The sequence below is a fragment of the Pundamilia nyererei genome, unplaced genomic scaffold, assembly GCF_000239375.1.
Source record: "Pundamilia nyererei isolate P.nyererei 1_Seehausen unplaced genomic scaffold, PunNye1.0 scaffold00028, whole genome shotgun sequence".
NCBI classification, from domain to species: domain Eukaryota; kingdom Metazoa; phylum Chordata; class Actinopteri; order Cichliformes; family Cichlidae; genus Pundamilia; species Pundamilia nyererei.
The window spans coordinates 2,706,178-2,721,124 of record NW_005187429.1 but is presented as its reverse complement, the minus strand read 5'-3'; the positions used below and the strand labels follow the sequence as shown (position 1 = coordinate 2,721,124).

Below are 14,947 nucleotides of genomic sequence, written 5' to 3'. Positions count from 1 at the left end.
TGAGTTATTTTAGACACAGGCAGCAGCCACAATGGTTGATATTCTGCATTGGTTTAGATACACTGTTGTCTGATTGAAAGATCCGTACCATTACAATTTTTCACCTCGATTGTCCAGCGCCATTTATGGACAAAAAGTTTCTTGTCAGAGCGGTCGGTTGGTGACGGCATTTCCCACAGTCTAGCCTTGATTAGCCATGTACTGAATACTGTGCTCAATTGTTGTAATTCAGTCTTGATTTGTGTGTCACATGATCTTCTAAATCTACATATACTTGGATAGAAAATACTAGAATGATCCATTTCCGTCATTAGTACAAGTACACACCACAAAAACTCTTCTGCTGGCTTAAACTACACAGCTCTCTCGCACTAGCTGCCTTGCATATTTCTCTTTGAGTGAATAGTCATCGAGCAATACTAGCTGTCCCAGTTTCCCACAGTGATGTCACGCTCTTGGCTTTCATTTTGCTTCATTTTGATCTGTGTAGTCGCGCTTCAAGGATGGAAACATTTTAGCACAAATGGAGGCCTTTGTTTGTTACAGTTTTTGAAAGGGATAATAAAAACTGTAACTTTTTATCAGTCTTCTTCTTGTTGTGCTTTAGATTATTCGTTGTTGCAAACAACTGTCAATTATTTCCCTGTTTTTCATAATTAGTCTGGCCTTTAAATTGGGCTGACTAGTGAAATATGTCAGTTTTTTAGCGTTCAAGGTAACGTCCCAAACTATTCAAATATTTAATTATGAGCTGTGAAAGCTCAGAAAAGCAGCAATTAATTCTTGGCAGTGGTTCAGTTGTAAAGACGGCTGATGTTGAAGGAAGGTTGGTGTTGAATAGGATAAGAGCAATTGAAAGTGAAGAGTGTTTCAAGGTTATGTTACTCTGCTGGTGCTGCCTGTTCTTCCTACACCAAGCCCACAGCCATTACTCATGGCCAGTAAATTCTTTGGCCAAACAAGACTGTTGGATTGTTTAAAGGGTGGGTGCTGCAAAGGCACAAAGAGCAGGTGAAATGTATTTGCATGCACTCTGGTCTCTGTTGTAGCACACCCATACACACCCACACATAGAAACAACCCACCACTGCTCACCCTACCCCCAATCCCTGCGAGGTGCAAAGCCGCAAGGGGCAGTCCCTTCTCTCCCTAATCCACTCTAATGCACTGGGGCTGTCCTCACTATTCCAAATATTGACCCAGGGAGAATGGAGACACTCTCTCTCTCACTCACTCACTCACTCACTCACTCACTCACACACGCACACACACAAAGGGGTGTGTCTTTAATGGGCTCTAAGCGTTGATGCTTTACGAACCGGACGTGCACGTACACACACACACACACACAGGTGCTCACACTAGTGCTTACAAAAGCTGAGTGTAAGATGAGCCGTGTGAGGGCTCGACTCTGTCATCCTCCAGTTAACCCCCTTCCTGCTGGAGCCTCCTTAACTTGTTGCGCTGGTTGGTGGAAAACACACTGCTTTACATACAGTAGGGGCCTGTGTCTTTGTGTTTGCCTATGTTGTTCACTGAAACTTCCATTGTTTCATGTGGGGGTGGTTAGTTGTGTACACAAGACATTGTGAGGTGTGCGTCGCCCCCACTCCCCACCCCACCCTCCAGGCTCTCAACCACCTCTCATCTGTCTTTTTCCCTTCTCTTGTCCCTTCCCCCTTTCCCAGAGCTGGCCAATCAGATCCAGTATAGCATCATGCAAGACTTACAACAAGGGGAGTCCTGGGAGAATGGTAAGATGCCACACTCTAGACTACTGCTAAATTACCAGCTTAGGCAAATTTAGTGACTCTTGTGCAATGCCCATTATTTCAAATGAGTGTGGGAAGTCTATTTAACATGTTTTCTTTTAACAAGTGAGAAGACAAACAACCGGGTTCATTTAGGAACTCCTGTTCAACTGGTTTTAGAAGGTGCAGCTGACCTGTGATCTCTGTGAGGTGCTTTTCCACCAAAAGTTCCTGGAATTTCAAATCAGCTGATGTCCAGGCACTTTCCAAGGGGTAAAAGTTCCTCTACCGAATCGGGACTTGAGTTTCCACAGTATGTGGAAAGCCTGGGGCAAGTTTAAGCAAATTAGACTGACATATGGAAAACAAGACTGTCTCATGTAGCTTCTTTCTCTGTAAAAATTAGCAACAATGTTTGGTGTTTAATTTGGTCCTTTGGGTTAATATCTATAAAGCTGCTAAATTAAAGCTATAAACAAAGCTTTTTTTTTTTTTTTTTTACGGTGTATGTGTATCACTGTGACAGAGAGCGCACTTTTTTTTTTCTTTTTTTTTATTATTTAAAAAAAAAAGGTAGTGTTCAACAAGGCGTGAGATGGGAAGACAAATTTAGACAAGGTTATGTGTTACTTTCAGTCTATTTATAAAGGATATGAAAATGGCCAGTGCTCCGACTCAACAGTACTGAACAGTCAACGGTACAACAAGCTGTAATTGATTTCAGTATATTCTTGAGAACCAGAATAGTCGACAGAACGGTTAACACATACAAAATAACTTGACATCGTCACATACATGTAGGAGGGGAGAGTACTGCTTACAGTCATAAGTGACAGGGTGTGTCGTGTGTGTGTATATATAGTTCATACAGCGGGTGTGAAATGGTAGGTCAGTGGGTATACACTACTTTTTTGCATTTTCCTAAATGTTCCCTTTAAACTGGAAAAGATTGTCAAGCCATTTTGAAGCCGTCATTTCATCCCTTCAACTTCGTCTGACTCTAAACTGAGTTTAGATCAGAGTCCAGATTCCATATAGGAGCTGTGTGTTATTGACTTGAATCCACAGCACACTCTAAATTAGATTCTTTCCCATTGCTCCCAAAGTTGAGACGGATCTTCTGTTTTGATTTTGCTTTGATTGTTTGTTTGTTTTTAAATAGATGATTAATGATTTAGAGGCAGGTTAGTCAGGTGGCATCAGCTGAAAAGGTGTGATAGGGATTGTTTTTTTTTGTTTTTTTTAATGTAACCTTACTGAATGTGACCTTTCACTTAAAAGAAAAATCACTGCATTTAAAATGCATTTATTTAAATGTACACTTTTAGGGCAGTTTGTGAATTTACACAAAATCTGTGCAGCTTAAATTCACTGCGTGTTGCACTTCCCCGAGGTGCTTCTGTGCTGTGTTTAACACACGCAGGCCGAGTGAATACACAGGTGACCTGCTTCTCATCAACCATCGTCCCCTCCTCCCCTTAGCAACCTGCCTTGACGACTCCTCTGTTGTGCGCTCCTTGGCTCAAACAAAAGGATCAGCCCTATTACCCCACTCTCAGTGGAGACAGCCCGTTTGGAGCCTTTTCAAAATCAATACATCGTCTATTTATTTGCAAACCCAGCTGTCCTCGCTGGCTTGTAAACATACCCACAGGGTTAATGAAGAAAATGAGGGTGCAAGGACATCTGCATTATTATTGATTTACACACTGAAATAAAAATAATAAAGAAATAAATAAACATGCTGATACATAGACTTTGTCCTTGAGTGATAAAATAGCCAGGCTTTATTTATTTAGCTTGCTAATCGTGTGTTCTGTATCATTAGGCAGATCAGTGTCTATGGATTATTCAGATTGCCTTAATGCTCCTAACGAGCGTTATTAGCGTGTAGCTATCCTTACCATACCGTTATTCAGTTTATTATTTAATAAAGAGACTCATTAATTTAGTAGCCCACTAACATTTGCCTCCTCGTTTCAATTGCAGTGCTCTGGTAATTGTATAAACCCCACCACCCGCTCCCCTGACTGAACTGCATGAGCCAAGCAGTAGATCCATAGATCCATGGTGCTGCTTTACATTCATGCCTAACGTAGATCTTTGTATCATCGCCATAGCGTGACCTCTGTCGTAAAGTTAACCTGCAGACCAGTCAGCAGCTACAGAGAGGGATTGCGAATCTGTCACATTTAGCAGTGTGCGTAGCTTTGCCTAAATTATGTCTGCATTACAGTTTGTGGTTTGTAATGCATTTTAACTCAGTGATTTGATAAACAGGATGTTGGTTGCTGGCACACCCCTCTGTCATCATTCGGTGGAAATGCAGCTTTTACGATAATTGTCTTGCTCCATCTCACCATTATTGGTTTAAAGCAACTTTCTTTTCCTTGAGCAAAATGTTGTCTCCTGCTGACCTTCCTGTGCATCTGCATGTTTTCTGTTTTTCTCTCTACGCAGGCGAGTCCTCACACCTAGCCCTCAATAAGCTCAAGTGCCCCCACTGTAACTACATCGCCAAGCACCGTCGCACACTCAAGAGGCATCTGATCATCCACTCAGGTGTGCGCTCTTTCAGCTGCGACATCTGCGGCAAGCTGTTCACCCGCCGTGAGCATGTAAAGAGACATTCCCTGGTGAGTTTGCATATGCACTGGATCCTCTCGCGCTACCACGTGACGTGCGCCCTCCAATTTCTGGCAAACACCACAGCGTTTTGGCCGCCCCCTCACATCAGTGCACCTCCACCTTGTGTTTTGTGTCTGGTAGCTTTTGCTCAAAGGGAGTGAGTGCAGAAGTAGAACGTTTTGGCTGCATATCTTACTTTGTAATGGTGGGAGGACTGTAGGGTCAAACACAAAGTGATTCGAAACAAATGGAATTGTGGGATCGTCCCTCATTTCCTGCATCTAAAGATAAGGAGGCCAAGTTAATCATTGTCCTGGCATCGTCCCGTTAAAGATGGAGCATAATTACTTTACTCCTTAGTCAGTTGAGAAAGATTATCCCAGTTCCATGTAGTGAAAAAAGAAGGGGAAATGTTTCTGTGTTCCACTAGTGGTAAAAGCAGTTATTCTGGTGAGCCACTCCTAGTAGCTGGAAAATAAATGCCCAAACCCCACACCCCGGTTTTATCAATCATTAACAACAAAAAAAAAAGGATTCAAGTTCAATACTGGTAAAATAAAGGCTAGTATGGCACAATCAGCAAACGTGTTGGTCTGTTTTTCCTTCATCAGGGTACTGTTTGAGAATCACTGGCTGAGACGAAGACTTTGACATTGAAGGATGTACTTCTGTTTGCTTTCTTGGTTCAAGTCCGATGGGAATATTGATTCTGCTAACATCCAATTAATCACAGTAGATTTTGAGCTACTGCTTACCTCTGCTTAGCGTAGCATAGAAACTGGAAACGTATAAATGTCTAACCTAGATTAGTCTGAAGCCTCCCATCAGCTCCGAGATTACCAGAATATTACTTTCCTTAACGTGGATGGTTCAGCTCCATATTTTATTCATAGCTTCCAATAGAAGAGCTTTGCATGACTCATAATTCAGAAATAATCAGTCTTTTTAACTTGGCCTGGGTGCAGATCCTCAGCTGTTTTAGCTTTTCTCCATTCAAAGTTCCCATTATCCTCATTGTTGTCGTCACGTCCAGCAAAAGTGATTGAACATTAGTGGCCGAAACTCAGTTTAGAGGCACCAGGCGTGCACGTCTCACCTCATTTTCACAACCTCAGTGTTTTTGATGTGGCCGGTGCTGATCAGACACAAGTTTACAATCGTGTCAGTTTTTACTACCATTTTAATGATCCTCAGTACAGAAGCTCAGAGTAGCAGGTTACACAGAGGGAGATGTTGCAGTAAAGTCTTTGCTTCCAGTTTTGACACTTTTTTTTTTTCCCTCCTCTACAAGCGCTGATGTGGAGGATTTTGTAAACAGCGCAGAGCTGTAGTGGCGTCACTGAACAACATGACCAATGTGGCAAGTGTAATGAAGCCACTAAGGCACCAGTCCCAAAGGCCTAAAGATGGGTCAGTGCCCTCCTGGCCGAGAAAAATGTTTCCCCAACCAGTTGGCAAGTGGTTGCTTGAGATGTATGCCACTGCACCGAAAACCTCCTTGCGCTAGCTTTAGTCCAGCTAGCAGCAAGCTGGCAGATTCCTGCAGTTGCCTAGTCTCCATCAAAGACACTGAGTCATGAAAAGTGCAGCTCAAACCAGAAACGGAGACCATTCACCTTCAAAGTAAAAGTTTTGAAACTTTTGTGGTAAGCCACGACTTTTACTTCGAAGGCGAATGTTGCACTTGTGACCTATGGGAAACCTTGGTTATCTTCTAGCAACAACGGTGATCTCAAGGAGAACGTTAACTTTGCTCATGTTTAATATACTTGTATTGTGACTAAAACTAAAGAAAAGTAGCATAAGTCCACATTAGATTTACCAGTGAACGCATCGTTTACACAACAACTAACTGGAATTACTCCATGTCATCGACCCTGTCTACCTTCTAGGTTCACAAGAAGGACAAAAAATACAAGTGCATGGTATGCAAGAAGATCTTCATGCTCGCAGCAAGCGTGGGTATCCGCCACGGCTCGCGGCGCTACGGCGTGTGTGCAGACTGCGCCGACTCGCACCAGGCCACTCAGGAGGGCCTGGAGGGCATCGAGTTTCCTCGGGACGAAGACTTTGACGGGGAGGAAGGGGAAGAAGTGGAGGGCGAGGAACCTGCTGAGAACGACCAATCAAATTGGGGCGAGGGCAACGCTGGTGCTGCCCCGGAAGAGGACTAAAAAAAAAATAAATACATTTTTAACAAGCTTGAGAAACAAAAATGAATAACAGTTGATGTTTAATATATATGTATACAGAAATCTAGCTGGTAAACAATCAACTCCAAAGTGCTATCAAACCTTGAGGTTACTTAATTGTGCGAGTATATGACAAAGAGTTTGATTTTTTTTTTTTTTTTTTTTTAAAGAAAAGCTTTGCGGGAACTCCAAGATGTACAGATTTTATTATTGCTCAAATGTGTCCAACTCTGGGCCCAGCGCCCACAAGAGAACGATTTAATGACGAATAACGTGATGAATCAGGTCTTTGGTGATGTATTTTATTTCCTGTTTTGTTTTTTGTTTTCGGGACGGGCTGGCGGGAGTCTGGTAGGGTGAAGTAGTTTTTGAGTTGAGTTAGGCCAATCATCTAAACAAAGAAATGTTAATTATTTAATTTATGAAGAGAGGTCTTTATGGTCTTATCAGATTCTATAATTTGTTTTGTTCTATTGTTTCTTTCTTTGTCTGCGAGCAGAGCCGTAGTAAGCCGTCGCTCTCTGCTGCGTCTGAGTGTGCGTTGTAGAAGTACACAGAAGAAGAGCATTACTGTCCACAGGAAGATTTTACCTTGCTCTGTAGATTTTTTTTTTTCTTTTCTTAGATGCGCTAAATATTATTCTTTTCTGTGTTTTATGTTTGTTTGTTTGTTTTTTTCCTTCCCTGCACAAAATCTTGGAACCAAAAAATCTGTTTTGCGACTCTAATGTATTACAGCCATATTTATGATTAATTTAAGAGGGCTGTGATATTGTGCCAAACAGACCGCACACCAAGATTAAGCAGGAAACAAAAACTACTGAATTTAAACAAAAAAAGAGCAAAAAAAAGATGAGTGAGAGAAAGACGATGTTAGGTTTGTTGTTAAGCGGGCAGGGTGGGGGAAGATGATTTAAAAAAAACAAAAAGAAAGTACAAGGGGAAATGTTATTGCTAGCTTTACACAAATCACGGCGTCACAGTAACACTTTATTATTATTATTATTATTATTATAATACAAAAGCATTTGAATTTCACTTAAAGCTTGAATTTTGCCAAATGACGAAACGTTTGGTGCTGTAATGCTTGTTGCAGAATACTGGACCTACAGGCTATATATGATGTTTATAATCATAAAGCTTAAACTGACTCAGTTATGCATATGTAATCAGCTTAAACTATAGAAACACTGTTGTGCTACAGCGACTATCAGGTATGCTTTGCCATTGTTTTTAAGCTTATTTTTAAAAAAAAAAAAAATTTTTATTTAATGCACACACGCGCACACACATCCACACATACACGTACAATGTTTTTGTAGAACTACCGGCAGTACTTGCAATTGACATTTTGAGGACCTAAGTGGACATCCATACCCGTTTGTTTATATTTGGTACTGAGGTATAAAGTAAATACAGTATATCTATATATTTTGAATCACTTGAACGTTGGTTGTGAGGGTGGGGGGGTCGGGGAGGCGTGTAGAAATCATCGTGTGTGATGTTTTTAAGTGTAAAAGAACTCCATTTTTTTCATATGATAGAGAAATGTCATCGTTTAATTTGATGTCTTTTTTTTGTTAAGGTCTGCCAGGTAGAAAACACTTTGTTCCACAAAAAGTGAAGCTCTATGGCGCCTCATAGACATGCACTTACTTTTGCGTTCATTAAATAATTTTCTTTTTATGTTTCTGTGTTTTGTTTTGTTTTGTTTTTTCTCCCCAAAAGCGGGTCTGAATGGAACTGTTTTCTTCCAATGTGCGACTTTTTTTTTATTATTATTATTATTAGGTTTTTTTTTTTTGTTATTTAATATTATATATATATATATTGACTCCAAAATGCAATCAAGACTGTTAATTTCTATTTGTCCAACCAAAATTGTTGTTTGTAATTATTGATGAAATATAATGTATGAGAAAAGCCAGGTGAATACTTGCTTAGTGTAGAAGAAAAAAAATCCTTGCTCGTGTCTGTTAATTGTTGAGATTTTTTTTTTTAAAAAAATGTTTTTAATGCTACAGAATCATTCACTTTACCCTAGAAACATATTTTAATTTTTCTCCTTTCCACAGATGTTTTTGCTTTCTCCCTTTTTTTTGTTATTATTTCTTTAAGCACATACTTTCTAAAGAAACACGGATTGTTTGCGGGTTAAAACCTTGGAACAGCAGTATCTGTTCGTATGCAGTCGAATATACAGTATAGTACTGAAGTGCTGATGATACAGAAGATGTGTAACTTCCCTTCACACTCAGTGGAAGATGATATATTTTAGAGATATTCATACTCTTCGTGTCACTTTTACCTTCAAATCACTGTGGGAGGGGATATATTACGGATCTATATATATATATATATATGTTGAGAATATATGAGATAAATATATATATATATGAAGAATATATTATTTAACTAGTGGATTTACTTAATGGAACATTAACAGTCGGCTACAAACCTGCTGTGGCGATGTATTTCCGTGAACTTTAACCTTCCGCTTTCTGTCGCGCGCTCTGTTCACGCCGTGTGCTTGTTCATGACACCATCCTGTTGTCTTGTTTGTTCTTTTGATACTATTTACCATCCTACTGATTTTACTGTAATGAATGAAACTCAAAACTATGATGTATCATTTTAGATTTTATGCTGTATTTGTTATATGGACATTAAAAAAAAAAAAACACACCAAAAAAACACGAGAAAAAAAAGAAGAAAAAAAACCAGAGCAAAAACACTACAGATGTAAAGCAGAGGTTTTTTTTCCCCAGCTGTATTTTTTTACGCTGTTGCAAAAGGTTGTATTTTTCAATTTCTCTCGAACTTTAACAGTGATGCAAAACTCGGGCCGCTGCCTCAGTGCCCTCCGAACACAAAGCAGATTCAGGTTACTCTTTTTACGTTTTTATCAAGGGTTTTCAAAGATGGAACTACATTCTCCTTTTTTCTGTCTGAATTGTACTACTGTTCCTCTCTATACTACATTTTAAGAATAAAACTTTGATATTGCTTTAACCTCTTTGTGCGCTTCTCTTTCCTGCAGCGGCCCCCTACGGTTTTCTGATGATGGCCTCCCAAATCCTTTTTCTATTCGGAGAAATAAACCGAACTCCATCTATTCAAAACCCAGAGCGCTGAACAACAAAGAGAAACATGCCCAACCAAATCACTTTCTGATTGCTTCACCTTAGTTTTCATGAATTGATGGACCGTCTTGCAGTGGGATACATTGGAGTTCTCAGACTTACACCCACGCTCAAATTTAAGCTTAATTTTCATGTTAATTACTACCTCTAAATGAATCATCTTGTACAGTTGTGACAATATTGTGTTTACAAAATCTGTACCAGAGCAAGCTGCACAGCCTCTATGGTAGATCCTGCTCTCCAGAACCGCACTGTGGCATAATCGTGCACACACAGACTGACTCACAAGATGAACGGTATCAGCTACACTAGCAAACATGCACTCACTACTTCATTAGGTACAACAGTTGTGCTTTAGGTTTTCAACAAGATGCTGGAAACATTTTTTACTCCAAATTCTAACCCTGCCATCCACATGCCTTCTGTTGTCAAACTGTAGCCTCAGTTTTCTGTTCTCACCTGACAGGAGTGGTACCCGTTGGTCTTCTGCAGCTGTAGCCCGTCTTCTTCAAGGTTTCTGATGTTGTGCATTCAGAGATGATTTTCTGGTTGTGATAAGTGCTTATTTGGATTACTGTTGCCTTCCAACAAAGAAACATCTTCCTATCAACTCAAAGCAATCTGGCTTCAACAGGGCACTTTCACCCAGAGACATGCTGCTCGCTGGATATTTTCTCTTTTTCAGACTATTCTCTGTAAACTTCAGAGATGATTGTGTGGGAAAGTCCCCACAGATCAGCAGTTTCTAAAATACTCAGACCAGCCCATCTGGCATGGTGACCACGCCGGATTGATGCAAGTGATCCAAGTTGCTGTCATTTGATTGGCTGATTAAATATCTGTGTTCATGAGGAGTTGAATAGATGTAACTAACAAAGTGGCCAGTGAATGTATTTTTAAACATAAGATGATGACATAACTTATTTGGGAAATAACAAACGCATTAAAAGAATAAAAAATAAACAACAAGAACGACATGGAACCAGGCCGTGGCCTTTAGTGGAGGAGCCAATGACCTCCAGTGCCGTGGGTCAGCCACACCCAGCTTTCACGTCAAGGTTTATCTCTGTATTTTTCGCAGATGAGATGCCATCATGTTAACAAAAGCTATCCAGAGACAGGTAGAGCCGCCTCTGTGGTAGTTCCCACAGCAGGTGTCACCAGGAACACGTGTGTCACGATGACACCCACACAGAGTCACAAGGCGAGCAAACGAAACCAAGCGCATTGTCACAGCTGATAGAAACTGTTTAATGGACACTGTGCACCACCTGTGGTGATATTAGTATTGTTATGATCATAGAGGGATCATACACGGGAGGAAAATACGCTCGGGACTGGGGAATACCTTCCTTGTTTTAAACATGGTATGTTTTTCCTTGTGCTGTGCCGGGTTTGTCAGTGTTTCAGATAGCATGCTTCAGCAGTTGAAACTATGAGTTTCCTCTAACTGTTGAACACCAGCAGGTTGAGCAGGAGTGACACACCTGTGGTTAAGGGATAACAACAGCTGACAGACAGCCGGCAGTCAGGGTAACTCCTTTCTGGTGAACACATGATATTTTCAGAGATTTACTGATCCCTGCACAGCTTCAGGTCATGTTCGGTCAGCAGTTTACTGTGTGCTTATTTCTGTCACATTTTCCTCCCAATATAATAATGTCTTCATTAAAGACAGGAAACAGTGGGGTCAGCTGATACCTGGAAGAATCCATCATCAGTAAAACATGTGTTATTTAATTTTACTGCCTGATAGCACGGCCCAGAAGTCCTCTGGAGTCTTATCAGAGGCTGGACACAGATGGTTTTATCCTGCAATGTTCTGACCTTTGAAGTTGAAGTGCTGCCACCTGCTGGTAGGATCCGGTTTAGCATGAAGTTTAAGTTTTCCCCCCTCTGGCACCAGGTGGCAGCACTTCTCTGTGCATTTCTTCCTTCTTGGCCAAAAGTCATCCTTCTGTTCCAGTTACGCAGTGATACTGATCATCAACAGCACGGTAGCTGTGCTGCTGAGTGAGGAGATGCAGTGAGTCTGTAATGCAGAGGTGCCAAACATAAGGCCTGGGAGCCTGAATCGATCACAGACTCCAATCCGGCACACTGGAAGGCTTTGGAAAATGTGAAAGAGAGTATAGATTTAGAACTTCTAGCTGTATTTTCACAGGATTTAGAGCTTTTCCTATTGATAAAGACTCCCACCCCACTGCCATTCACACAACACTAAAGGAATTAAGCAATAAATAAACAGCTCAATGACAGAAAAGTTCCTTGATTTCCTCTATCTACTATAGAAGTGTCTGTTTTCATTATTGTGGGTCTACTTTAAAAAAAACTTTTATAATTACAGGACAGTCTGGACAGTGAGCTACCAGAACATTTTCTGTTCTTTTACACTTTTATCGTGTACAGAAACTGAGCTGTATTGTTGAAATTCTTCTTTTTATCTTTCTATATTTCCTTTCTTCTTTTTTTTATATTATAAAATCTCAGAGATTCAGTGTTTGGTGAAATGATCCGGCCCACTTAAAATCAAAGTGTGCTGCATGTGGTCCACAGCGTACAATGATCTTGGCATCCCTGCTTTAACGCATCATTCCTTTTTAAATTTCTCATTTTAATATCCCTCAAAGTTTTTAGCACATGTCAGTCATTCAGTGTGCATGTTTTAGACCACATGAAAATGACGCGATCAGCACTAAAATCCACAAACTTGATGCTTACGCTGAAACGGACAAAATGCAAAGAGTGCATTGTTGCCGTTTTTTGCGGTGTATGCCGAGCCAAACGTTTATTATAAGTGTGTTTATTTCCTCGTGGGCATCAAGACTGCTGTTTGCTGTTTGAGTGCGATGTGTACACACAAAGAAGTAATCATCAAACACTGGCATTGTGGGCAACCACACACTGCCCTATTCTTTAGCCTGTGTGTGTGTGTGTGTGTGTTCACGCGCGTGAATGTGTGCACAAGCCTCCTTCCCATTCACAGGCTCTTTTGTGTGTATATCTGTCAGCAGTGTTGTCTGCAGGCAGGCCCTCATTGTGTTGAACCACTGCTCCTTATTGACACAGGGCCCCTGGCGCTTCATGTTCCCATGGCCTCCCAGCCACGATGGACGGAAGGCTGAAACCGGAGCTCTGGACCTGGGGAGAGTTTGTTTGCACTCCCCTTTCTCTCCCCTGGTGCTCCTGGAGCTTGTGTGTACAGGGCAGTGGCTGAATGGATGGCAGCGTAGTGGAAGTGTGTGTGTGTGAGTAAAGGGGATGTTTATAATGTGTGTGTGTGTGTGTAGCCCATGCGTGGTAGCTTGGACATGAAAATAAAGTGGAACGGCCGATAATCATAGGGTCCAAGCTGCAGGGGAACCCCACTGCCACACATTGTGTGGGCATGAAATGTGCATGCGTGTTCATGTGTGTGCATGTGGGTGTGTTTTTGACCTTCATGATGTATCAGGCCATTGCTGTCCTCTCATAGGTCAAAGGGGGGAAAGACATTATTGGAGAAGATTATTCCCTGATCACCATTATCTCCTCTGTGACCTGCTGTGACCCTGCTCTGGACGAATCGGGTTCTCATGTGCAAAAATGTTCCCAGCAGGACAGTTTAGCACCGTGCAGCTGGTGACCTGCAGTTACACTGATGCTTCAGAACCACTTTGATGTCTTGGAGCAAGTATCTTTTCTTTTCATTATGAAAATCTTGTATGGAAAGAACTTATTGTATCTCCTGGTCGGGTTAGATCATTTATCAAGGAAATGAAAGATATGATTTGGATTTATGTTCGTTATAGAAAACAAAGGATTCGGTGCTTCTGGAGCTTTGAAACAAGATTCTAAAAGTGGAATCTGAACCTCTGTGGAACCAGTCTTTTCCAGTCAGAGTACTGGAGTACCGTTTTTAGAGATACAGGGTTTAAATTTTAATGCTTATTTTCCAACTGTTGCAGGTTTTTATGAATTTTGCACCAATCACATTCAATAATTTAGCTGTTTTTAAAAGGATGAAACATTTATTTGATCACTTTCTTCCACAGTGTGCTGAAGCGCTGGCAAACTTAGAGCCATTCTTTACTTAAGTAGAAGGACAGATACTGACAGTCAGTAAAAGTAAAAAAGTGCATGCTCTGGAATGTACTCAGAGTAGGAAAGTAAAAAAGGTCTCTAAGGGACGTTTCTACCAGCTATTTTTGTGCAAATGTAATTGAACCTTAAGCTATATTAACATTATATTAAAATAATATTTTTATGAGTACAGTGGGATTCAGAAGGTGGGAGAACCCCAAGATTGGTTTTGGTGGTTCAGCATGATGAACACTGCACCAAAACGCCGTCCCCCATCATTCTGGCCCACTTTGACCCCTGAGTATAGCGCTATAACTGATGCATAAATTATATGTTTTTACCTCTTTCAGCTCTTTGTATGCAGTAATCCTGGTTTTTATGTGTTATTGTTCCCTCTGTTTGGTGCGCAGTGATGTGAAATAAAGCCTTCGTTCAGACGCATTAAACCTAAAGTTTAAAACAAGCCTGTTTTGAAGATGTAAGGAGTAGAAAGTACAGATATGTGTGTGAAAATGTAGGGAGGAAAAACAAAAATTCATCTGAAAAATAAATACTTAAGCAAAGTACAGATACCTGAAAATCCTATTTAGAGTAATGAAGTATGTGGCAGCATCTAGAAGGTGAAAATATCCCACAATTGTTTGGGAAAAAAAGGAAAAATCTGGAAGTAAAATGTGCTTTGAAAAAACTTCATGTTTTAGAGTAGCAAAAAAATAAATAAAAACCTTTGTTACAGCGTGTAAATCACAGCAAATCAAGTCGACTGTTAAAAATCTATTAATTATATTTTCTCAGGAAATGGGAAAAAACTCAGAACTCCAATAATTGTTCAAATTTCTGAGCCGACGGGTAGCAGTGGTGGTGGGAAAAACTGGTTGATGAACTAAAACGTGTGCATGTGTGGGTGGAAATGCTCCATCCATCCTTCCATCCGGCTGTGTGCACAATAGAGCTCGGGGCGGCACAGTGTGTGTGTTTATGTCAGGAGGACACACACACACAGTTGGTCTGGCGGGCTTTGCTGTGTGAACCTGGCAGGAGCGCACAAATAAACACACACACAGACACACACAAGTAAGGAAAGGAATTACCATGTGAAAACGAAAGGGCAATTAAGACGTGGAGAGTTTACTGGCTTGTGGTGTTGTGGCCTCTCTTCTGTCCTTTTCTT

The 14,947-nt window shown here is 40.8% G+C and overlaps 1 protein-coding gene across 2 annotated transcripts in view; it reads left to right on the top strand.

Moving 5' to 3' along the window:
* The window catches only part of zbtb10 (zinc finger and BTB domain containing 10), a 21,843-nt gene extending 14,622 nt beyond the window's left edge, over positions 1-7,221 (top strand). The window contains exons 3-5 of one of the 2 annotated variants that reach the window (XM_005728452.2): positions 1,689-1,754; positions 4,212-4,387; positions 6,272-7,221. In XM_005728452.2, coding sequence (XP_005728509.1) covers positions 1,689-1,754; positions 4,212-4,387; positions 6,272-6,553 — 524 coding nt within the window. In that variant the 3' untranslated portion in view covers positions 6,554-7,221. The remainder of the gene's footprint in view (positions 1-1,688; positions 1,755-4,211; positions 4,388-6,271) is intronic. The other variant, XM_005728453.2, reaches the window with a different exon arrangement.
* The last annotated feature ends 7,726 nt before the right edge of the window (positions 7,222-14,947 follow it).